The sequence below is a fragment of the Gallinula chloropus genome, assembly GCF_964237585.1.
Source record: "Gallinula chloropus genome assembly, chromosome: 1".
NCBI lineage: Eukaryota > Metazoa > Chordata > Aves > Gruiformes > Rallidae > Gallinula > Gallinula chloropus.
The window spans coordinates 4254567-4280317 of record NC_140085.1 but is presented as its reverse complement, the minus strand read 5'-3'; the positions used below and the strand labels follow the sequence as shown (position 1 = coordinate 4280317).

Here is a 25751-nt window from a genome sequence, read left to right as displayed (position 1 = left end):
TCCTCATGGGTGGTTTCTAGAAAGCAGCTTCCAAGCTCCAGCTGAGCTTGTAGGACCCATTGTAGGAGTTGGAGCATCTTGTTACCTCATTCCCTATATTAGATACTATTGGTTTTCACCCACAAAAAGCACCTCAGGCATCTAAGTCATTCCAGGCACTTTAAATAAACAGGGAAGCCTTCAAATGAAATCTGGGGATTTCTGGTGCACTAGGATTTTCAAACCTTATTGTTCAATCAATTTCTGCCTCGAATCTCAAAGCCCTTAAAAATAAAAAGAATTTAAAAACACAACCCAAACAATAGCATTAACAAAAACCCCACTGAGAAACAAGCTGGTCCCAAGAACAGATTTAGAAGAAGCTCAACATGATGGTGAAATGAGGCCGGCTCTCCTCTTGGTGGAGCACAAACACTGGGCTGCATGGGCAGAGAGGGTTCTGAGTGGCTCAGCATCACTCCAGGTTTCAGAAACAGGTTGGGCAAATGCTCTGGGAACAGTCTTCACCAGCGCTGATCCTGCCCCAGGGCTGAGGGATGGTCCAGATGGCTTCTCAAGATCTTCCCAAGCACTGGTTTACGTGGGAGAGGCACTGGCAAGCAGGGATATTCATGGGCACTTTTCCCAGCTGTCCCCTGTAGGAAGCTGATTCTGAAGGAAGCAAAAGCATGATCAGGTCGGACCCGATAATCTCTTGAGGTCCCTTCCAACCCCTGTGATTCTGTGATTCTGTCATTTAATGTCCATCAGCATTTTTATGGTGGGTTTTAGTTAGAAATAATCCAGAGAAGAGTTCTTTCACCTTTCCTCTGGATTTAAACCTCATGTTTGCTGAAGATGCTGTGACTGCAGCCCCCAGATTCATCTTTAACTTCACAAAAAAACCCTCTTTAGCCAAGATAGAGATGCAACTTGCTGTTCCCATCTTGCACTGAGCAAGCCTTTGTATCCAAGGGCACGGGAGATGGGATGCTCTGCCAGGCTAAGCTGCTCAGCATTTCTGCACCTACCTGAGGGAAGCAGAGACATCTTTACCTATAAAAGGAGGAATAAATCCTCATATCAGTGATTGCCCAGCCAGGAAATCAGTATTGAACTGACCTCCCTTTCCAGTTAGTGGCACAGTAAGATAATGGGGCAGTAGCACTCTGAGAGACAGGGATGCTGGTGCTTTTCTTGGGTCGGAGCCATGTGGTGGTTTCAGCCTGAGAATCAGTTTGCAGGGATCTCCTTCACTCTGAGGGTTGTGCTCAACGAGCAAATAATAATAATGCAAACAGCTTGTTTGAAATATTTATAACGTTGTGAATGGCTTGCCTGGCACAAAGCCAAGAAAGACAAGGGTGCTCATAATTGCTGGCACTGGGAACGTCATGGGACACGCTCACACGATCAATCAGGCTTGCATAATCCTATTTTGCCCTTTTCTAAGATGGTTTGAGTGCTCCAGTAGGCTCTCAGCCTCTGGCCTCAGCCCTTGGGTCACACGTTTCTTGAAGGTGCTGCTTTCCCAGGCAGCATCAGGCCCCTTATCCCACTGCTCAGCTGTTTTCCTGCTGAGCTGCTGCAGTTAGGCCTAAGCCAATCTCTCCCAGCTCTCAAGGTTGTACTTCAGTGACCAGTTGCTGACCATCAGCGAGCTGTTTATAGCCCCAAGACCTCTGTTTTCAGCCCGGGCGTGCGTTTTCAGGGCTTTGCTAATCCTCCCCCACTCCAGCAGCCAGACACCTGGTACCCAGCTCCCTTTCACGCAGCCACAGAGCTCTCCCCATGTGCTGAGCCCAGGCCAGATGCTTCAGCCTTGCAAATTTACACAGAATCACAAGGTTGGGAAAGACTTTTAAGATCATCAAGCCCAACTGTTCCTGTCCTGTGCTAAACCAGATCCCTGAGCACCTCATCTACCCGTCTGTTAAACACATTCAGGGAAGGTGACTCAACCCCCTCCCTGGGCAGCCTGTTCCACATCCCCACAACTCTTTCAGTGAAGAACTTTTCCCTCACATCTAACCTGACCCTGCCCTGGTGCAGCTTGAGGCCATTTCCCTTTGTCCCATCTCCTGTCACCTGGCTGAAGAGACCATCACCCACCTCTCTGCACCCTCCTGTCAGGTCACTGTAGGTGGTGATAAGGTCTCCCCTCAGCCTCCTCTTCTCCAGGTTGAACACTCCCAGCTCCCTCAGCTGCTCCTCAGAGGATTTGCCCCCCAGGCCCTTCCCCAGCCTGGTTGCCCTTCTCTGGACTCGCTCCAGGACCTCAATGTCCTTCTTATGTTGAGGAGCCCAGCTGAAGGCTCCTCTGAAGGGAAAGTTGTAAAGAGGCTCGTGGCCTCTTGATAGCAACAGTAATGCCATTCCTGCTGGGTGAGCGGGCAGCACAGCCAGGTCATCAGGGATTAATTCACAGCAGGGACAGGAAACTAGAAGCTTTGGGAAACTTTCCAGGCAACCCCCCCCCCCCGCACGCTGCAGCCTGACCTAGACAGATTACTTTTCGCTAACCTCTGGCATTAGAGCTGGTGTTTTCATATCACAAAGATTAGGTGCTCTGTAAAGGTGCTGAGACATGACCGGATTAGAGAGATGAAGGTGAAGGACTCCAGCCCAGGCATTCTTGTCCCTTGCACACCTCCGGGTCCTGATCTCCTGTTTTGCACATGGGCATCAGCTTTTGGGATTCGTAGAGAAAAGTCCCAGCAAGGAACCGGACAGCGTTTCCCAGAAGTGATCTTGTGCGCTGTAATTACTGCAGCAGCACCACCCACTGTCAGATACATACCTCGGCGGCTTTTCTGCAGCTGCCAGCTTCAGCGAGTTCCTAAATGCAGTTGTGCTTTTCCTGTTCGGGACACTCAGTCTCCCCTGAGTTACAGAATCACAGAATTATAGGGGTTGGAAGGGACCTTGAGAGATCATCGGGTCCAACCCCCCCTGCCAAAGCAGGTTCCCTAGGACAGGTCGGCGTCCAGATAGGTCTTGAATATCTCCAGAGAAGGAGACTCCACATCTCCCTGGGCAGCCTGTCCCAGGGCTCTGTCACCCTCACTGGGAAAAAGTTCTTCCCCATATTGGTGTGGAACTTCCTGTGTTCCATGGCTTTGAGCTGCTACACACTTGGCACCGAAGGGAAAACATCAGAAGGACAAGGAATCCTACTTCACACACTCCAGGCAAGGCAAATCCTTGCCAGACAGTGAAATCCCCCAGTATGGTTTGATTTTATTATGCTGACAGCATGATTTTTTAACAGAAGAACATACAACTTGATAATAGCCTCAAGTTTCCAGGCTTTAATGTTTCCCAAACTTTGACTGCAAAAACAGTGCAGGAAAAACAAAGACCATTGCCCATGAAAAAAGCAGCCAGCTGGATAGAAATAGAACTACACAAAACACTTTGAAATGATCAGGTAAAAAGCAGAGTGAAGGAAGGGGGGGAATACAAAAATAGCACTGTGATGGCTGGATATTTTCAGGACTGACATGATTTCCTTATGAGCCCTGAATTCCTGACTTCCTCAGAAGAGCTGAGCCATTTCAGGTGAACATGGTACTTCTGGGGCAGCATCCGCAGGAGCAGCTGCATTGTGTTGTATGGGATGACATGCAGTGGAGAGATATGGGATGACCGCTCCTGGGTGTTCCTCTGAAATCAGTGCTTCAAGTAAACACAAGTCCTGGTTTGAGTGTACTTCATTTCCATGTGATTGCTGCCCCAGAAAGGTCTTGAAATTTTGCTGTGTGACTGCATCACCCTAACCTACAAAAAAGGAAGACAAGTCATTGGGAGCTGCTCTAGTCCACATCCTCTCCCAGTGACAAATCTGCACCCCTGCAACTGCAGAATCCCAGCATTTTCCTCAAGTGACACAAGCCTCACCAGTTCTCTATTCCCATCCTCACAAGAAGAGTGAGTGCTGGAGGAGCTCTGAGTGTTTTGCTGCAGTATCACTTGGGTTTTGGTTCACAGTTGCTATACAAGTTTTACAAGTTCGAAGCAGCAAAGTCCAAAAATGTTACCCAGCTTTCTGCCTGCAGCAAAAGGTGGAGAAACCTGTGATGAGTTGAAGACCTTTGTCTTGGCAGGACTACATGGATTCCTGAGCTGTTGACTTGCTGCAAGCTCTCAAGTGGAGGCTAGAGATCACAGCTTACAGATTGGGAGAGGAAAAACAACTCAAGGGCTATGAAGTGGCAATGTGTTTAAAAACTGCTTTGGGAAAAAAACACATTCTTTCTATAGGAGGAATAAGGAGGAGGGAAGCAAGGAAAGGGGTAGTCATCTGCCTGGGAAAGATCCTGTTTTCCATATAGCTAAGGCTGTCTTAGGCTTTAAGCACATGGCACTTAAAACATCCTTGCAAAATCCCAGGCTTTAGCAGTTGCCCACGTTAGCTGGTTTATCTTGTAAGCCAAACACAGTGCTGGAGGTGAGCAGGCAAGCACCAGCCTTCAGGCCTGCCAGAGCAGGGTGTCCTGCACAGGAGGCATGGTCTAGGGAACAGAGCTTCAGTATCTGAGAGCAGCACTGAGGAGGACTTTGAGGTGTTGGCTGGTAAAAAGCTCAACATGAGCCAGCAATGTGTGGTTACAACCTAGAAAGCCAACTGTGTCCTGGGCTGCATCCAAACCAGCATGAACAGCAGGTCAAGGGAGGGGATTTTGCATCCAGCTCTGGGGTCCCCAGTACAAGACAGACATGGAGCTGTTAGAGCATGTCCAGAGGAGGCCATAAAGATGATAAGAGGGATGCAGTACCTTTCCTATGAAGACAGGCTGGGAGAGTTAGTCATGCTCAGGGAGAACAAATAGCAGCCTTCCAGTACCTAGAGCCCTACAGGAAAACTGGTTACAAGAGTATGGAGTGTTAGGACAAGGGGTGATGACTTTAAAAGAGGGGAGATTTAGATCAGATAGAAACAAATAAAGAATTCACAATGAGGGTGGTGAGGCACTGACACTGTGTCCCTGCCCAAGGCAGGGGGATGGAATTAGAAGGGCTTTAAGACCCCTTCCAACCCAAACCAATCTGTGATTCTATTCTACGATCCTAAACCCAGCACAAATCCCTTTGGGGATTTCCCTGTTTCCTGATGCTAAAAAGATACAGAAAAGAATGGAAAAGCCATAAAGCCACAATCATGAGCTCAGCAGGGATCAGCAATCAGAGAGAGCAGGTATAAAAGTCTGCAGAGGTGTGCACACTATCCCTTTCCCAGTTCACTGCTATATTCTTTTTGCCTTTCACCTCTCTGGTTTTCCACTGCAACTTTTCCACCTCAATATCCATTTTCTCCACCATTCAAGTAGGATTTTGGTTACTGACATGGAGAGCTGCAGAGTTGCTCCTGTGTACAGAAAGCTGTAAGCAATGCCCAGACCCACCTGACAGACAGAGGATCACTGAAGGAGCACAGCTCACTACAGGATCCTATTCATACTGTCAGGTACTGCATGATTTGGGGTAAGCTACCAAGCACAGACAGGGACTTAGTCATCTATTTCTCTCTTGAGGACCCTAAGAGTGGAAGACTCTAGGTTTCCCCCCCTTTTTTTCAGCAGCTAGAAGTCCTGCAGCTATTACTGTTTTCTCCTCCTTGTCATTTACTTGCAGAGTTGTATCTCAAGTGACACAAGATTTTTTTTCAGTAAATAGGAAATAAAAATCACTCTGGATATTCAAAGCAAACAGCAAGTCTAACCCACTGGCCTGGAGAAAGAGAAAGGGGGTATTACCATCCCAAATGTTCATGTAAGTAAAGTTTCAGGCATCTCCTGGAAAGAGTCCAGAAGAGGCTATGAAGATGATTAAGGGCCTGGAGCATCTCCCCTATGAGGAAAGGCTGAGTGAGCTGTGGCTGTTCAGCCTGGAGAAAAGAAGACTGAGGGGGGGACCTTATTAATGTTTATAAATATCTTAAGTATGGGGTGCAGGGGGAAATGGGTAACCCCTCTTCAGTGGTCTGTGGGGACAGGACAAGAGGCAATGGCTGCAAGTTGGAGCATAGGAAGTTCCACACCAACATGCAGAACTTTTACACAGTGAGGGTGACAGAGCCCTGGGACAGGCTGCCCAGGGGGTGTGGAGTCTCCTTCTCTGGAGATATTCAAGACCCGTCTGGACACCGACTGGTGTGACCTGGGAGCTGCTTTGGCAGGGGGGTTGGACCTGATGATATCTTGAGGTCTCTTCCAACCCCTATGATTCTATGATTAAGAGTTCACAGGCCCTTGGTGAGGAGAAGGGAGCATCTACTCACGTGTTACTCCTGACATAAGACATAAATGTCTCTGATTACATCTACAGCTGCCCAGGGGTTAAGGCCCATATGCTTTGGAGCTGACTGACATTATAAGCAACTCATAATTACCCATTTCTGCATCCTTGAAAAAATCCTATCATCCTCTGTGCTGCATAAAGAGTCACTGCAGCCCTCTGAGGAAAAGCTTCATTTCCAAGCTCAGTTTGGAAGTGTGTAACATGCCCAGGTGTGAGATCCTGTGAGATCTGTCTCCTCTCACACACAGACCAGTTAATCACCACCTCAAAATACCCACATCATCTAGTGCATCTCTCATGCACCAGCACTCCTACCTCCTCGGCTCAGTTGGTTCTCCAGAGCACCACAGCAAGGCAACACTCAGGAAAAGGAAGGGTAGGCATGTTTATCCACATGAATTACATCACAGGTGAAAACCACCTGCCTGAGATGCAATTTTGAGCCAAAGGAGGGCAGAGATGGGTGTGCACCTGTGAAACATCCAGTAAAGTATAACACAGTCTGCCAGGAGCCTGACCTTCTCCGGCTGATGGCAGGAAATGGGTGCTGAGTGTGAGCAATGTTCTGCAGGGACTACTTTGCCCTTTCATGGTCACACAGCACCAAGCTTCCCCAGGACTGGTCCCCCAATGTGTACCAACACATTTTAAGATAATCTCTCCTCAAAAGATCTGGACCAGCTTTATGAGAAACCAGTGCTGGAGTTTTGGACACCAGAAGCCTCTATTCACACAGCAGATACAAGGAGCAGTCTGGTTTTTTGCTGTCTTGATGTTTCCACCACACTCTGGAGAGAACATGCTGTAAGGAGTCAGTATCCTGCTGCCCATCAGTGCCTTGCTAGCCTCAAAGCCTTCACATTGCTGGAAGTCCTTGTGGGGATTCACAGCAGAGGACAGGCCCTGAGGCCATGAAAAAGGTAAAGAATTTTCATGCAAGCCAAACTGACCTCATGATAAAGGATCTGGGATTACTCTTCACCTGCTATGCTGCTAGCATAAAATCTTCAGCCTCATAGTAATTTATTAGAAGTCTTGCCCCTAGGACACACCAAAAAGTTCCCCATCCCAGCACTGCTCTCAAACCCATCTATGAGAAACCCACCTCTTCTGCAGCTCAGCAGAGCAGAAAGCCAAATTACCTGGCTGAGAATCTCACACAAGATCCATTCTTTTATCTGGCACAAGGTAAAACCAGTAAGGCAAATATATCTTAAGCCACCATCCTCTTACTTTTCTCTAAAATCATAACTTAAGGTGCCACACAAAGAGAGAAACAACAGAACAGACCACAGTTACAAGTGCACACCTCACAGAAAAAGGTGGGTGCATAATTTCAAGTATACAAAGGCAAAACTTTGTAACTGCAACAAAGAACTCCAAATTAAGTGCTTTAATTAAGCCTTTTGATGATTCCCAGAAGGGGAGAAAAACAGATGTGTAAGCAGGAAGAGCTGGAAGTGTTGAATAAAAGGTAATTTGAGCAACTACTAGAAATAAAAAGCAACAAGTTTCCAGAGGAGGTGGGAAGGAGGGAAGTAAATTTGTAAACAGATTTTTAAAAGGCATTCAAATACAGCCATAGAGGAAGTCTGAGCCAACACACCAACATGGGCTAAGAGGAAGAGTGTGTTTGGAAAAAACCCCAAAAAAACAACAAACAACTTCCTAACTGCATCACCTGTGTTAAGGACTGAGAATATCAGTCAGCACGTGTGATCCTTTTGAGGCTTCCATGTCTCTCTCTGTGTTTGCATTTACTCTGGCAGCACCTAAAGGAAAACTGTTTACAAACCAGGTTCCAACATAATGTATTTGTACAGCACCCAATGAAGAGATGAAACTAAGCCAAGGGAGGCCTGCTAACACTTAAGGAGGTGTGCTGCCTTGGTGACCCCATGGCACACAAAAATACTTTATTTATAGCATGTATCTGCTACACAAGATCTTTACCCAAGTCTTCAACCACAATAAGGATTTTGAGAACAAAATGGTTCAAAACTTGCCAATAAAGCAGGTCTCAGAAAATGAAGACCTCCAACTCAGCATCAAACTGGAAGCCCAGAAGCTGCTATTACAGAGCAAAGACCAGAACAGCTAGTTAGAAGACACAGGAAACAGTTTGTATACCTTAGGAAATGCTTACAGCAAATGCTCTTGTCCTAAGAGCCATAAATAAATGATGCTGCTTTAAAGCCAAGTTGTATTTCCAGCCAAGTTCAGATCATACTAAATATTACCAGCACTTAACTTTCTACAGCATGCCACTCAAATTATTTGACTTTTGTAAGCAAATCTATGCTAATTCATATTAGGCTAATTTGTTTTACTACATAGTAGCAAAGGCCTTAAAGTGTTGCTCAAGGTCAAAGAGAAAAGGAAGAGAAGAGCCAGTGACAAAATTTAGATTGTTATTGCCCCAAGTCTTGTGGTTTTAGCATTAGTCAGGCAGGTTCTTCACCTCTGCTGCAGTGAGGTTTTCTAATGGTGGATTACAGCAGCACACGTGGTGCAGAAGTGACTGACTCTGTGGGAAGGCCTTGTGCAAGAGTAGAGGACACTAAGGAAGCCAACACACAGCAGGTAAAATACAAGGTGGGTTTTTTTTTAAAAATGGTTTTCTGTTTTACAAGCAAATGTTTGTACAGAAGTTGGTGGTACACAGGCAGACAAAATAAGCAGAACACAAGACCAAGGGTTTGTCATATAGATCTGCAGCCAAAACTTAATGGAAAGGGCAGTAACTGGAGATATTCACAGCGTTGATCAACTACAGGTCTATACCCCCTCCCCCTAATATGTGTGTAACATGAAAAAGACATCCAGCATCAGCTTTCAAACAGGTAAAACACCCTCAGAGCTCACTTCCATTTTAAATCTGTACAATTCTAGGAGCACTGGAACACAGAGACAACTGCTGTCACTGCACAGCCACCCCTCAGCAGCTTTGTCACATACTGTTTCCAAACAAAAAGCAAACATAAAATCAGGAGCAGAGTGCTATGTATTATTTTACATCAGATTAAGAAAAACCCAAACAACAAGCCCACCACACAATTTTAGTAGTTTAATCTGTTAACTCTTCAGATTTTCATGTCAGAATTTTCTTCCATCACCTCCTACTTTGAAAACTTCCACAGGGACACCTTCTCAAAAAAAAAAAAAACCCAAATAAAAGCCCAATCCTGATGTTATTTGACCTCAAATATAGAAATTTAGAGACAGCACAAATGCCAGGTTTGAACCAATTAAACAAAGTGTCAATTAACAACATGTGGTGCTGGAGGAAGTGAGAATCTGATTGCTGGCCAGATTGGGTTTCCCCCAGTCCTATCTAAAGCACTTCAGTAACAACCTGTGATGAGTTAACCCTGGGTATTCCTAGCAAAGATTGCCTGACAGAACAGAGCTCCTGCTACTAGTCCACTCATTCTGATTCAAATGGCCAAGTGTTCTAAATCCCTTCCACTTTCCTGGGTTAAACATGTATTTTTCTTTGGATTTGGGAAGAAAGACAGACTCATTCTTTGTTAGTCTCCATTCTGGCATAGAAAGAATTGTCCTGGAGTCAGGAGAAGAACAAACTAGCTGCCAACTGTCCAACGACCCCAAATCACTCTGGTGTGCAGGCAGAGGACTTAGGAGAGCATGGCTGTAACTCTGAGAGACACCATTAGGGAAGAGAAGCATGATAGCACAGAGTTCTTTTCCAAAGCTTCCCACTTATTGTGGATGCAGGACAGGGTCTCCGTGACGAAGCATCAGAACAAGGAAAACAGAAAATACAGACAAAACATCTCCTCAGCAGTGGGTTTTCAAAAGAACAAAGTCATCTGAAAGCTCAAAAAACACCCCAAAATGAACCAGGACCCCCAGAGCAATAAGCAGAATTGTGCAATTCAAAACCACACAGACGTGAATCTTACTTTCAAAGGGCTTTATATTACAAAAAAAATGGTAAGTCACAACGAATGTGAAAAATCCATTCAATGAGGCTTGTTTCCAGTTCGCTAGGAAATCTACTTTTCTCTTCCTTATTCCCAGCCCACCGCTGAAAACATGATTGCCAAAACAGTGACACCTCCAGCTAGATTTTTAAAATCAAACTTGCTCTGCCAGATCCAGTACTCTGAACTTGTCCAGGTTGTAGAAACAAGCCTTCACGACTCTGCCTCCAAAGTATCTTCCATTGAGATCCACAACAGCTGCAATCAAAACCAAGAAGGGGTCAGCAAGCAGCAATTCAATAAAATCCAAACATTTATTTAGCTAACTAATCTCTCTATGGAAGTTAAATCTGAGGTTCACAGGACACAATTTAGTATCTTACCTTTGATGGCAGATTCAACCCGTTCAAACTCTAAAAATATTCTTACAGCTTCATCATCAGGGGCACCAGGAATCTGAAACAAAGCCAAAACAAGAACAACCCCACATCAAAACTCAGAAATAATTAGAACCATAGCAAAAATACAGTTTTCTTCACAAAAGCAGTGAAGAGAACACAATAAAAGGGTTCCAAAAGCACAATATCCAGAGACTTTTGCCCTATGACATTAAAATTTTGCATCACACTGGTACACAAAATACAGAATCACAACACAGCAGAAGTCCCTGCAAGATCTTCTGTCTCTTCTCTAAGGCAGCGACAAGCCAGTCGTGAGGGACAAGTGCCCAGTTCACTTTCAGAGCAGCCAGAGATTGCATCTTACCTCAAAGATGACACATTTTCCAACCTTGCCATATTTTTCACATTCTTCCTTGGTTTCAACTTCTAGATCTTCATCCACTTCCCCAGCACCTACCATGTTCTGAAAGGTAAAAGATTAAACCTAGCTCACTGGATGCAGTCTGTACAGACAATTACATAAGCAAATCATACATTCAATGCAACTATGACTGCAGATACTTTAGTCTCCTGTTTACCAGCCAAGCACCACAGGAGGAGACAGCTCCCTACTAAGTACTAGGACAAGGTAACTGTATGATCTAAAAGCAGTGCTCATTTACAGTCACAACTTGTATCTCAGGAAGACAAGTATTTTCTCCACAAAGCACCATGGAGTTACAGGCCAGAACCCTTTGAACTGTTCAGAGTCACTGTAACAGGAACAAGTTTAAACACTTCAAACAGTCACATATGCTGCAAATACCAAGACATGTTCCCCTACTCCCAACTTACCCTTAGTAAGACAACTTTAGTTGGGCATTTCAGTATCTCAGTCAAGGGGTTAGAATCCGCTTTCTTGCCCGTTTCTGCCATGAAGATAGCACAGTGAATCATGGAATCATTTAAGATTAAAGCTCATTTAAACTTTATATGGGGCTTTCACCAGCATCTTACTGTTACCAAACAATGGAATAAAAGCCACAAAATGTATATGATGTACATGTAGTTGCATGTTATCATATGGGTGAGGAAGAGCTACAGGGCATAAGCAGAAAAATACAGAACATTAATTAAGGTGGAACACTGACAACATGCTATTTGTTTGAGGGAAATAATTCATAAGTTCATAACTCTATTGCCTCCTCTAAGAACTAAGTATCAGTTCTCCTGACTTGCAGCACTTGTGCTCAGGCACACAGACAGTTCCAGTAAGTCTAGCCACTGTCCCTGGGAACAGCAGGGAAATGACAGCTCTATCTAAAGCATGTGATGGGCAGAAAGCCAGGAGGAAGATAGCAGGATCAACTCTTGAAGAGACAAGATATCCAACCCTAGAGGAGGAAAACTGATGGGGAAAAAGGAGGAGCAAAAATAATTAATGCAGGACCACTTTAAAAAAAAATTAAAAATAGATAAATATCAATTTCCACAAGTAGGAAAATAAGTCATTCTCCCAATTCTTAACTAGTATTTTCTGCATGGACAGATGGCAAATCCAGAAGCTTCTATTGAGTTTGAACTACTGTTTTGCCCTGACCACGTTTCACAAGCTTAGTGGACCAGGACAAGATTACCTTTCTCCGTAGACTCGCCAACAATGATCTTGCCACCCCTCTTGCTTGTTTTCTCTACTGAGAGCGCTGTGCTCAGCCCCTGTTCATGCTTTCCCAGCCCCTGGCCCTCTCTGAAACCATACTTCTGCATGATTTTGTGAGCTACTGTCCCTCTGCAAAGAGAAAAAGCATCAGTTAGTGAGGGTTTCTTACACAAAACACTAACATTGCATTTCTCCCGAGTGCTCAATTACTTCACCTCCTAAAAAGTCATTACACAGAGACTGAGAACAGAAAGCTTCTGCACAACTTCACAACCTAGCACCCAATGAAGATCAAGTGTTACCCCTGAATTACAGATAGAAAAGCTGTCAGAGAAGTTGACTAAATAACATTGTTCATACTTTTCCAAATACAATTCAGCTTCCATTAGCAGTGCAAGTCAGGGCTGTACACTCTGTAGAATGGTTTGGGTTAGAAAAGACCTTGAAAGATCAGCTAGTCCAACTCCTCTGCCACAGGCAGAGACACCTTTCACGAGGATCAGGCTGCTGATAGCACATCACTACACAGATTAGACCAAGGCCTATTCAGTCCAGATTCCTATCTTTGTCAGTGGCTCATAGCAAAAGCTTGAGAAAAAAAGGCAGATGTGGAATAATCTACTTCCCACATTAGATCACATTCCACTACCTATTAGGTCAAAGTTGGTGTAAGATCCAGAGTACATGGCTTTGCTAGCCCTTCCTGTAGTAAATCCGAATATCCTCAGTATTAATTTAAGCATTCCTCATGTCTCTGAATTTTCAATAATGTATTGAGGTATTAAAGTCCCCAAGCTATTTAAAAGTACTTTTTTTTTAAAAAAAAGTACCTTACAAAAAGCACCTTCACTGACAGGTTTTGAAATTCCCACTGAATATTTAGAAACAAAATATACCTACACGTGTTGACATTTCTTCTGGGACCATAGCTAGATAGGCCAAGACACAAAAGACATGCCATGATATAGTAGTTTACACCAGTAAGTATTCTACACTCAAGTCACTCCCATTTTACCAACAGGCATATGAGATTACACAGAAAATGCAGGATCATTGACTACAAGACTATTTTCTAAACATACAACATGAAACATACACAGACACATTAAAAAAGGCCAAAAACTCTATGTTATGCTGAAAGGTTAAACCATTAAGTGACAGAACAAATAGCAGCCAATTGTGTGGTCAGTCAGGTCAGGTCATATTTTTAGCATTTCCTTTTGAGAAGTGAAGGTCCCAGGGTATTATTTCTAACTAGAGGTGGGAACAATGCATAAGCTGGTCCAACAGTGCTTTTTCTGGACAATGTTGGTGTTGTTGCCTTCTTTTTTTTTTTTTTAAAAAAAGCATTTATATTAAAAAATGCATGAAAAATTGTCTCCCAAATGGAAATGCAGTGTAATAATGCAATAAACTACACTTTCATCTGTGTTCCTCCTGGATACAGTTTTGACTACACTGAGGCTGCATTTCCATGATGCTCACTGTGATAAGAGCACCATAGCTAAGCACTACAGCTTCCAAATGAGCTCTCTAAGCCAGTTTTAACTATCAATTCAACTTCACTTTTCTCACCAAGGTAGTGACACAGGCATTATGCACAAGGCTAATCCAAGGCAGAAAAGTAACAGGATGGATTTGCAGGCTTTCATGCAAATATGTTTTGAATTTTTGACCTGACAAACCAAGCAGAGCTGAAATAACCTGCCCACTGCTACGCAGCACGTTTAAGACAAAGCTGGAAAAGAAAGCTAGAGGAACTAACATGCCATCTGCTTTTTCCTGCATACTACATTAGCTTGGCTTGTGGACACCATAGGCACTTCATACTGGAATGTGGCTTCAGAACTTGTTTAAAAGCACTGCCTTGAATGCAACCACCTCAAGTGCATTGCTTTTGATCAAATAACTGCTTTTTCTGTATCCTGACAGGCCTACATGCACTAAGACTAATCACATACATGCAATGGGCCATGTTCTCCTCTACTGACAAGCTATTTTAACTATTGGATTCAACCTTTTCCCATAAAACATGCATAAGGCACTCATTTACCCCATGTTAGCAAGGAAGGAGTTGCTAGGTCCCGTGGGGGAACGAGGTCTTTCTGGCTCATCATACACTGGAGGAGGAATAGCTGCTTTGGAAGATGGTGCCCGAGGTCTTGAGTCCTCTTCATATGGAAATGATGCTACAGCTGAAGCAGAGAGAGATTTGCTTCTTTAGTGAAACACTCTGCATGAACTACCAGCTTGTTATGAACACTGGAATATTATGTCTTCAATCTAACTCATTTACCAACAGCTCTTCATCTGCAAGTGTATTTCTTTTTCTGCTTTAATACAAGAAAGTCCTCACATAAATCCAAAGCAGGAGAATATTTCCTTAGCACATGCTGCTTTAACATCCCCTCACCTCTCTGCCAAACAAGATTTGAGTTATTCTGGATTTCCCTCATTGGATATACAATGAGTTTCTATCCATGGGTCTAATATTCATTTATTAACCTCTTACTTATCAAATGGAGAAAAGAAACATTAAGAAGCCACCTGCACTACAATGAGTTTATTTAGACAGAAGGCAAGCAAAATTAAAAGCCCTATTCATCAGGAACAGAATTATGACACAAATGGATTAATGCACACAGCTTAGGGCCTGAGGACTGTAAAGAAAATTATACTCTGTTTACAGAAAAATAATTCCACTTGAACAGAAAGAATGCAACTCAAAGAGAAGTATTTACACAGTCTTAAGAGATGTTACTGACGGTTTCTGAACTGAAACTTTTCCTGGGGGAAGGGGAGATATCTCTCTTTGAGCTACCTCCACTTGTATATAGATATAGGTATCTTAATCATGCTGATTAGATTAAACTACATTCCACTGACAAGTCCAACAGCAAAACCATAAAAAACCCCAAACAAACATCAAGACAACTGGCAGAGCACACTTTTGAGTGTGGCTTTCACACTGACTGAATGTTAAATTATCTTCTTGCGAAGCAGTGCTTGTATCTTACCAAATAAAGGGTCAGACATGAAGTCTGGGGATGTTGCATGAGGAAAGAACAAAAATAAAATCCCTATTAAAGCAGCAAAGGGACTGGACCATGGGACTTCTGCTACAGCAATATTTTCTCAGGTTTTCCCAGCCTAGCTTTGAGCATCAAGCTGTGCAAAGGTTTCCTTGTGAGAATGCATTGCATTTTGAAAGCTCTCCTCTCCTTAGGATATTTCTACCATTTCCAGCCTATATGTATTTTGCTCTTAATTATTTACTCAAAAGAATCTCTTTCAAAATGCCTTCACTATTATATCATTCACTTACTCCACCAAGGTTTTTTCTTTTAATTTGAATTTTCTCAAAAATAAAAACAGGACTCCCAATGCAAAGTTTGTGTGCATAAGACTCTTTTTTCCCTAATATTCTGTTAATGTACAACATACTGTTCACTATTTCAAAAATTTAAGACAATAACACATGCAAAAAAATTGAATTATTGCACTTCTGGCAGGATTATGCCATCTGGTGGACACTGCAACCTTGAAGCTATCAACACTGAGGGAAACCCCAGTGCACACCACTCTTTGGCACGTACCACATCCCTCAAAAACCTACAAAATTCTGTGCACAACCCTTTCAGAAAAGATATTAATGAAGTTCATCCTTAAGTATGGAAAAATAAAAATCTCTTTCCATTCTGAGGAGGTTTCTAGTCCATGCAGAGAGAACTGTCTGCAATATTTCTTCTTTCACATCAGAACATGGTTATAACAGACCAGCTTGCCAAATCACTTCTCTAGCAATACAAAAGAATCCTTTAGAATAGAGATGTGAAAAAAGGTAGTATCTTAGGTTCCACACAGCTTCCCCCATCAACAAAGAACTAGTAAAAGTTTTTCTGATACCACATGGGAAGAGTGGCAAGATGAGTTAGCCAATTAAAAGGTTGAGTGAGAACTAAAAAAGGCACTGCTGGGTTTTAAAGAACAGGGTTTCTGTACTTACGTTCTTTGTCTTTCTCAACGAGAGAGGTGGGTGGTGCAATGGCAGCTCCTCCCATACCTATGGGCAAAATCACACAATTAGGGTCTGCTGCTCAGAACAGCTTCACTGAACCTTAACACAGCTGCTGGCTCCTTACCAGCCAATTCTTTACATCCATCTCTATCAACAGAAAAGCACCGAGAGAGCAGTGGGAGAAGTTTTAACAGTGGTGAACTATTAATCAATGAAAGGCACATCAAGGGAGACAACCAACTGCAGTGATGCACTGCACTTTGTGCCTATCAAACATTTCACAGGATTTCAAATTTAAAGACCACAGTGAAACAAACCTTCAGTTCCAAAACTGCTCAAACTAAATGACAGATACTATATTCAATATTAACTATACTTTCCAAACAGTGAGACAAAACCCCTTCCATACTTTTTAAAGTGATATTCTAATGTAATCCCAAACTTCCTTCCATGGGAGAGCAAGTAAATGTCCCCTGTCAGAAACTCTCTTTTTTAAAACAAGAGACCTGAATTACTTACTGCAACTTTTCTGCTGAAAGAGAATAAGGTTTAATTTTATTTATGCAAAGACATATCTCATCACCCAGATCCACGTTTTCTAACTAGTTCCAAGGGCATTCGAATAGTAAAGGCAGGAGTGGTGACTCAATAGCAATTCTCACAATCTCATTTTATCTCATGCCTCACCCCTTTCCCAGAACCTATTCCATGTAGAAACTTAAACCAGATATCCACAAGCTAATGTAAAAAGAGCTAATTTAGTTGCCACATGCCTCCACAGAAAAAGTTTTCTGCACTGCAACTGTTAATGGTGTAAACAGAATAAATAGGTTTGTTCTAAAGGCTCAGAAAAGAGTATACTTCTCAGATGAGAAGAAATACAGAATCCATAAGACATGAACAGGACTGTGCATCCCCCCCACCCCTCATCCTCTTTCCCCACTGAAACCATGAACAGCTCCCTTACTTCTTTTTCGTCTTTCCCTTTCATAATCTTCATCTTCATCAGAATCTGGATCTGGTCGTCTTGAAAACCCACTGGCTTCATGCCTGTCTTTACGTCTTCTAGGAGACAGTAAGTTAGGGTAAGAAATCATTAATGTTTTGCTTTGTGCTACCACCTTTGCAGTGTGAATTACATCACTACTCTAATTGGTGTATTACAACATTTTCCACAAAGGTGTAAGTAAACACCTCCACTTTTTTTTCCCTTTGCTTTTATCCTCATGGAGTATTTTTTTGCAAAATATAAGATGATCCAAAGCAAGACTCTTTCCCACTTGCAAATCAGCCAAGGATAACGTATGGAAACGAGGAAGTATCTGAATACATCTAGTCCAAACTGACTATGGCAACTGAGTGACTATAGTGGAAAAGGTGTTGGATGGAATTGATATGAAGGTAACCATCACCCTGCTTTTAACAGAATCCTTTTCAAATTCATCATCACTGGCTACACAAAGTAATATAATTTACTCAGCCCATTAAAAAACATTATCATGCTTAAATAATCAGATTATTGGGAAGCTAGCTTGGCTACTAAAATAAGATTCTAACAAGTCTATTCAACTTTTAACATTTAGATGAGAAATGCTTTAAGAATTGTTTGCATTTCAACTGTTATTTATTGTGATAGTGAAATTATTAATTTTAATACTTTAGGAAAATATTTCTCAAAAACGTTAAAAGAACTGCTTAGGAGATAAATGAGATCTCTTTCCAAGCACAGCCATCAAAACTGTGTTAAATGATGCTAAAACCAGTACTATGGGATCAGACAAAATTTCTGGATCTCTACACAGTGAGTTTACAGCAAATGTACGCTCTGTTCAAACACTTAGGTTATCACAGAGCATACATCTGATCCAGATTTGGCTGCAGAATGTATTATGTATTTTTCACTTACTCTCTCTAATGTACTACAGAAGACTACCCTCTTGGCCCACACACTACAAGTACAAGCATGACTAAACAGCAATCAACGCTGAAGCCGTGGAAACGACAGGCCAGATTTCTGAGGTCTTGCCTGCTAGTATGACAGAGCCTCAGGCATTCCTCCTCCACCAGAACAACAAAGATGTAATTGAGAGAAGACAAGAGAACTGCAAATGACTAGAAATACCCATTTCCACAATCTAAACAGGGCGAGAGAATATCCCTCTCATAATTCCCTAGACTTTCAATGACTCATACCATTACGAAGCTGGCTTATTAATTTCACTTAAAACAAGCAAATATAATCTTACTGCCTTGCTGGCAGATGTTTTACCACCAATTTCAACAGGACACTGAATCTCCATTCAACTTCTTTAATATGATTAGAAAGACTTCTTACTCCAGGGAAAGGAATTAAAATAATTAAAAGTAAGTAATATTTTCTTCTGGACAAAAGAATAATAAATGTACAATTAACTTATAAAATAAAATACAACTATGCCTCTCAAAGGCTGTGCTAGCTACAGCTTTAAAACAGAATGCATTCATGTATCAGTTTGTAGTACTGAAAAGCAGAATGGATGGTTTATCACTGCATGTTCTAAGGTGTTTCTGTAGTCAGGTAAAAAAATACTCTAAAATCCCTGCAAGGTGTGACTGTGCATTAAGTACCCAAAAACTGCTGCTGTTATTGAAATAAAGTAAATGTAGAAAAAACTTTACAGCTTCTTTGAATGGAAAACATGTTAACATGATAAATCTTACAAGTTTTGCACTGTTAGGCAATTTTAGCAAGAGTATTAAAACATGTTAATGAAAACATTGTGCTTGTTTCTGTAAGCACACAATGTTCTTCACAAAACCTTTAAGAACTTCCCTGAACCTGTTTAGGGGCTAAGTTTAAAATCAATATGTCTATTCTTTATATAATTGTCAATATGTTATGAGTTTAAAGAAAACCCTTACTTTTCTCTTTCTTCGATCTCTTTTTGCCTCTCCAGCTCACGCTGCCTCTGTCGCTCCTCCCTCTGGCGTTTTACCACCTTTTCATAGTCATTTGGGAACATGGGATCGTACTCATCTGCCAAAGGAATCAACACATCCCCCGCAGAAAAACCACTGGGTACAGGATCCTTAAAGAAGAAAAGGAATTTCTTCATTTGAGATCTGAAAACAACATCCACTTGGATACAAAGAATATGACACTTCTCACTCCCAAGAACAGAAAATCACAGAATCACAAGGTTGGAAAAGACTTTTAAGATCATCAAGTTCAACCATTCCCATTCCATGCTAAACCATATCCCTAAGTACCTCATCAACCCTTTTTTGGAACACATTCAGGGAAGGTGACTCAACCACTTCCCTGGGCAGCCTGTTCCAGGCCCCAAAAACTCTTTCAGTAAAAAGAATTTTTCTAATATCCAATCTAAACCTGCCCTGGCACAGCTTGAGGCCATTTCCCCTTTTCCTATCTCCTGTCACCTGGCTGAAGAGACCATCACCCACCTCTCACAACCTTCCTTCAGGTAGTTGTAGGTGGTGATAAGGTCTCCCCTCAGCCTCCTCTTCTCCAACCTAAACAGCCCCAGATCCCTCCTATTCCCAACATCTATAATGGCAGGTAATATCCTAATCCCACCAGTACTACAAGAAATCTTAGCTTTACTTAAAAAACTAACATTTCACTCAAATCTCTCCCTGTCTTTTTTCCCCATGAAGAAAGAGTCATCCCTACCCATTTCCCTGCAAAAATCAAAGCAGCAGCAAATAAACATGTACAAGAACTTTTCAAATCCTATTATTTCATTATAAGATGTATTAAGGTATCTTGCAGTTGGTCCTCCCACAATCTCACCAGTCCTTTTCATCATCTGCTCTTACTGTAATACTGACAGAGCTATTACCAACTGTTCTCTCATCTGGAAGAACTGCTTCACAACTATCACCTTTGAAAAAGTTGCAAGGAGAAAGTTTTGATTCCTTACCATGAGAAATCTCTTTTAACAGGTTAAGTAGCTTTTCCTTTATTTTTATTTTGATTGTGACACAGGTCCAGTTCCAATTTAATTACAATTACATTCATTATTTAGTTGACTACACTGCTGTCTTGCAAAGTACTTTGAAGCTGTCCAGGAGAAATACACTATAAAAACTCTTTTATTTTAACTGCCTAACAACCTTTTTAATTCCATGTTGTATCACATGGAAACCTGTATAAATCTGAAGTGTTCATTAACTAAAGAACCTCTGAGCAAAGGAAATCAGTTTCAGAAAACTATCACTTCTTTGACAACTAAGAAAGACAACAAAAAATGAAAATACAGACTGCAGTCAAAGAATTCCAATTCCAAAACATCTGTTAACAGCTGGACTTTCTATAGCTGTCTTAGTCTTACCTTTAAGCCAGCTGCTACATGAGGTGGTGTGTCCACAATCTGTCGCTCATCAGAAGAGCTACCTCGTTTTAGGTCAATCACTGGAGCAAGTACTGTTGTTTGTTTTGTTCTCTGACTCTGAAAAAATCACCAACACACAAAATGTCTAAATAAAGTAACAAAACAGTTTTCTAACAAGCAGCTTCTTTTATATACTTGCAGCTGGTATCTCAAATTACCTGTAGAAAGGACGAAAACCACTGTCTCAAATTCATAACCATGCAAAGCTCAACAGATCATTTCTCTTCAGTTTATCCACCTACAGTAATTCTCAACATTTATAATAACCCTTGACATGGATAACTAAGTTCATGTCATGTTTCAGTGGTGGCAAAGGCAGCTCAGTTTCGAGACAGATGCTTGCCAACTATGGTTAAACAGCTGCTACACTACTACAGATCTGATACAGCATTTTAGAGAATGCTTCAGTGAAACCAGTGTGCACCTTAGGCATGTGAGGTCAGACTTTGCTTGTGCATGGACTATAACATACAGTGGTACCTGAATGGTCCTCGGTTTGGACTAGAACCAGAGACAGACATTAAAAACTCAGATGATCTCTTCCAATGAGTTTGAACGGAGTGTTCTTTTTAAGAAGGAGTTCTTTAAAAAGAGAAGTGCCTCTTCTGAAGAGGCACTGTTCTTCAGATTTTATCATTTGATAAAGTGCATTAATCTATTCTGACCTTTGAAGTTTCTAATCCTATTTTATTCTTCTATTAGTCTATGTATACACTGCAAATCAGTTACACAGACAAAAATACATCTAATGTAGTAGACAGATTTCATTCATGCAGGTTGTTCCAATTATTAACTGAATCCTGCCCTAAATTTTAACATCATAAACCAGGAGCAATTCCAGTGACAAAATGCTATGCCTAGTTAAGTATTCAGTATTTATACCACTATTTCTTTTTTCCATTAAGTAATCTTACCCTAGAACCTACACACCACAAAGAACACACATGTGAACAGACAATGGCTCCCTCTCAGTTTAACCTCAAGGATTAGCTTGTACTCCTCATCCCTTTCATGTCCACTGGAAATACTTTCTGCAAAATTTATAATGCATGATGATTTGTACTTTAGCATCAACTCTTAAACAGCAAACATAAAATGATGCAAAAATGTAAATAACAACTGACACAAAATGCCAAGAACAGTGAACAGCTCATACTGACAGCTATCAATCATGCTATGACCCTTACTTAGGGAAAAAAAAATAGCTTAATCTGCTAATTTTTAAAGTTAAGATTTGAAGATCAGCTTTTGCCTCTCCTAGTTAAAATATATGAGGTTTACAGCACATACAGCAGTTCTTAATTGAATATTAATCTTGCAAGACTCCCTCTGACAGAAATATACATCTCACCTTCTCCTCCCTCAGTTTTGTGAGGCTCCTAGCTACAAACATACACAAATCTTAGCAAAATTACCTCAAATCGGTATTCTAAGCTCACAAACCTCCCTCTCTGCTCTGAACACAAAAGAAGTTTGAATAACAAAAAGAAAAAATACAAAGGGACTGTACCTTTGCTTGTGTGAGAGCTGCTTTCTTCACCTGCAGTTGAGACTGTAGTAGCTTGAAATTTTTGGACCAGCCTTCTGTTTTAGAATCACTGGTCTCAACGCCCAAGTCATCGTAAAGTGACATTTTCTTTTCAGTTTAAAACTAAAAAACAAAAGGAAAAAAATATATCCAGATGACATAACAAACCTGTGTCCAGTTCTTATTTGTTACTTGTTTGCATGTGTTTGCACACTGTCTTTCAATATATTTTTTTCTCCAAACCATGGCAGGTTCAACATAACAATAACTTTCTGGCAGGTAGCAGGTGACTACAGTAAAGCTGCATAAAAGTAACTGTTTGAAAGGTAATTAATACTGTTCAAGCATTAACATGTACTGGAAGCTTCTAAAATTACATTTTTAGCATTGGATATCAATTATTTCAGGCTCTGAAGATGTTATGCTGAAGTCCATGCTGGTATTTTGAGGTTCACAAAGAAATACAACATTATGTATCACACAAGCCTCAAGACATCCAAATCAAACACAAAGGAATCATCTCTTCTCACCTTAAAAAGTATCTACACAAACATCAACGTGCCATTAATCTTCTTAAATTTTGCTATTCTTCACAACACTGTAAAAGAATATCCTTCTTCTACCTAAATATGCTTGCCAGGTAAGTAACTATTTCCACAGCATGTAAAGACCTCTCAAATATATAGAAACTGTATGAGGATACACACAACACACATACACAACTAGCTAGGTAACAACATCATGACATGAAATCCATCCCTTTGTGTGACAGTGCACCTGACTTGGAAGAAGAGACAATTTGAATGTAATGAGAGCTCTATCACCTGTGAAACAACCTCTAAATTCATTATGTAGTTTCTGATAGGCCTGGATTATATTATCTCCAGTCAAAAACTTTAACATCTTAATTTACTGCAAGGCCAAACATGACTTACAGACTTGCTTATAGACTTGTCAGCAAGACCTTGATCCCACAGACCTGTCCAGTGCTTGTATGTCAGGGAACCTGCCTGACATACAGATGACTGTTGCTATAGATACAACTTAGATGCATTTAAATCCACGGAAAAAGCCTCAGATGCAGCAGACAGCAACTGTATTACAACTCTAAAAGATAGCAAGCTCAGCATAATTTTTTTGAAAACAACGATTAATCTTACAGTGGAGCACGAACAGGGACTCAGCTGAACAGAGTTCCCTGGAAGAAAACTGAGGAGGTTGAATTCAGTGGGGCTTGTTACACACATGGGCACTGGGAAAGGAACATATAGGGGAACACTACAACCCATATGGGAACAGGATGGGGTCAAGGCACCACAAGAATTCCCACCTGCCACAGAAGAGCGAAATTCACACAGTAAGAGGGCAGCTGCTCTGGGGCACACACTTAGGGTAGGCGATGCTACGCGAGGGATACAGGGAAGGTGCTGCCATCGCAGGAAAAGGACTTCCTGCCTCAACGCCTGGAGGGGAAAGGGGGAGGCACAGCCGGGGACGCACAAGGGAGCAAAGCAGAGTGGCTGTCGCCACGCCAACAGACGGAGCGGGCTGCTATTCCCGTCCCCCGTGCAGACACAGGGGCCCGAGGCCCGGGCCGCAGACGGGCCGCGCAGGGAGGGGGCGGAGGGGGCCTGACCCCCCCCCCCCGCCTCCACACGGGCCTAGACACCCCCCCCACTCCCCGAGGTCGTACAACCGCCCGCCCGAGGTCGCTGAGGTGGAAGAGGGGGGGACAGACACCGATCTTCCGCTCCGCCCTACCTCCCCACGCCCCTCCGGAGCCCGGGGCAGCCTCCCTCCCCTGCCCCGGGAAGGCGCGGTCAGCCCAGGCCCGCCGCTCACCCGTCACCGCGCCGCCGCCATGAGCCGGCCGCTGAGGCAGCCGGGAAGACCCGCCCCGCGCGGCGGCCGCGCCTGCGCACTCCCGCCTTCCCGCCCTCTCCGCGACGCCCCGCTCGGCCAATGGGCGCCGAGAGCGCTGCGGCAGCAGCGCCGCTGTTGTACCGCCCCCTGGCGGCGGGCGGGCGGCGCGGCACCCGCCTCTCCCAGCCGCGCGCGGCAGTATGGCGCTGGGGAGGCACCCAGCGTCCTGCCGCGCCCATCGCCGGGCGCTGCGAGCTGAGGGGCGGTGCTCCGAGCCCGAGAAGCGGGCAGTGAAGGAAGCACTCGGTGTCCTGGCTGCTCCATGCCCTTGCAGCCTTAGTTAAGGTGCCAGACCTGCAGCTGAGCCCCTTTTTATCTGCCCTGGGCGGCGGGACCATGCCCTGTTTGCCTGCACCTGGGGCTTCTTCCAGCACCGGTTTTAGGGCACCCAGGGCTTCCTACACCTCAGTCTTCAGACATCTGGGACTTAGAGCACCCTGGGCCTCCTACGCCTCAGTTTTCCAGCACCTCGGACTCCCTAGTTAGTTGTTTTGGCAGGACTCAGGAAGCAGGGGTACGGAGATGAGTTCTGGCAGAGGAGCAATGTGACCCCTAAATTGCTCACCCCGTTCCTCATCATGGGTGCGACGTTTGGGCAACCGGTTTCCTTGGTGCCAAAGAAACCCACATCCTTTTGGTTCTCATAGTGCACATTTCATAGAATCATAGAATGGTCTGGGTTGGAAGGGACCCCAAGGATCACAGAGCTCCAACCCCCTGCCACAGGCAGGGCCACCAACCTCAAGGCCTGGAGCTACACAAGGATGCCCAGGGCCCCATCCAACCTGGCCTTGAACACCCCCAGGGACGGGGCATCCACCACCTCTCTGGGCAGCCTGTTCCAGCCCCTCACCACTCTTTCTGTAAAATATTCCCCCTAATATCTAATCTAAACCTTCCTTCCTTTACATTCCCACTCTCAGAGTGGGAATCCAGCCCCTGATGTAACTTGGGGGGAGCGGGGGTCCTGCGACGGGGTGAGACCGTGATGCTGTGATGGGGTCTGGGGTCCCTCTGCAACTGGGGGTCTTGAGTCCTGTGTGGTGGTGGGAGATCAATTTTGTCAGGATGTGGAACAGGCTTCTCAGGGAGGGGGTTGAGTCACCATCCCTGGATGTGTTTAACAGATGGGTAGATGAGGTACTGAGGGATATGATTTAGCATAGGAGAGGAATGGTTGGACCTGATGATCTCAAAGGTCTTTTCCAACCTGGTCATTCTGTGATTCTGTGATCACAGGCCTGCTCTGGGGAATTCCCGGTTGATATGAATTTATCTCCCGCTCTGTACGTGATGTTCAGCAGGTCTCTGTAGTCATCCCTGCAATAAATGTATGAAACCATGGAAATAGACACAAACAACAGTAAGCTTTAAACTTTATTTTAGCTGGATGGCTTAACACCAAATAGCAAATGCAATCGGATAGTCTGTATAAGGCACAGAAAGAAAGTGACTTCACGTCCTGGTGGCAAAGAGATACCAAACCCCCATGTTAGTTTGCACTCAGAATTTGAATGATTCTTAAGAGACATCAGAATTTTTTGGGTTAAAGAGCCCAGGTTGTTTCTGAGGAGAGAAGAAATAAACATTATAGCTGAATTGGTGAGGTTTTTGGGAAATGG

General features: G+C 43.2%; 1 protein-coding gene across 2 annotated transcripts; it reads right to left on the bottom strand.

Moving 5' to 3' along the window:
- Positions 1-3421: 3421 nt before the first annotated feature.
- On the bottom strand, positions 3422-24067 carry RBM17 (RNA binding motif protein 17). Of its 2 annotated transcripts, XR_014617917.1 has the most exons (13): positions 24049-24067; positions 22189-22329; positions 20619-20735; positions 19186-19352; positions 17252-17349; positions 16273-16329; positions 14320-14461; positions 12244-12395; positions 11462-11535; positions 10992-11090; positions 10610-10682; positions 10206-10484; positions 3422-3759 (listed from the first exon to the last, which is right to left on the bottom strand). XR_014617917.1 is itself a non-coding variant. In XM_084277077.1 (12 exons), the coding sequence occupies exons 2-12, from the start codon at positions 22309-22311 to the stop codon at positions 10381-10383; spliced, it is 1206 nt and encodes a 401-aa protein (XP_084133203.1). In that variant the 5' UTR covers positions 22312-22329; positions 24049-24067; the 3' UTR covers positions 8874-10380. The 2 variants fall into 2 exon arrangements, 1 of the variants encoding a protein (XP_084133203.1); XM_084277077.1 differs by lacking the exon at positions 3422-3759 and having other exon boundaries at positions 8874-10484.
- Positions 24068-25751: the final 1684 nt, after the last annotated feature.

Coding starts and splice junctions, on each gene's coding strand:
- RBM17 (XM_084277077.1), bottom strand. CDS start 22,311: ATGTCACTTTACGATGACTTGGGCGTTGAGACCAGTGATTCTAAAACA. Junction 14,462..16,272: donor CGTTGAGAAAGACAAAGAAC/GTAAGTACAGAA, acceptor TCTCTGCTTCAG/CTGTAGCATCATTTCCATAT. Junction 11,536..12,243: donor TGGCGAGTCTACGGAGAAAG/GTAATCTTGTCC, acceptor TCTTCATGGCAG/AAACGGGCAAGAAAGCGGAT.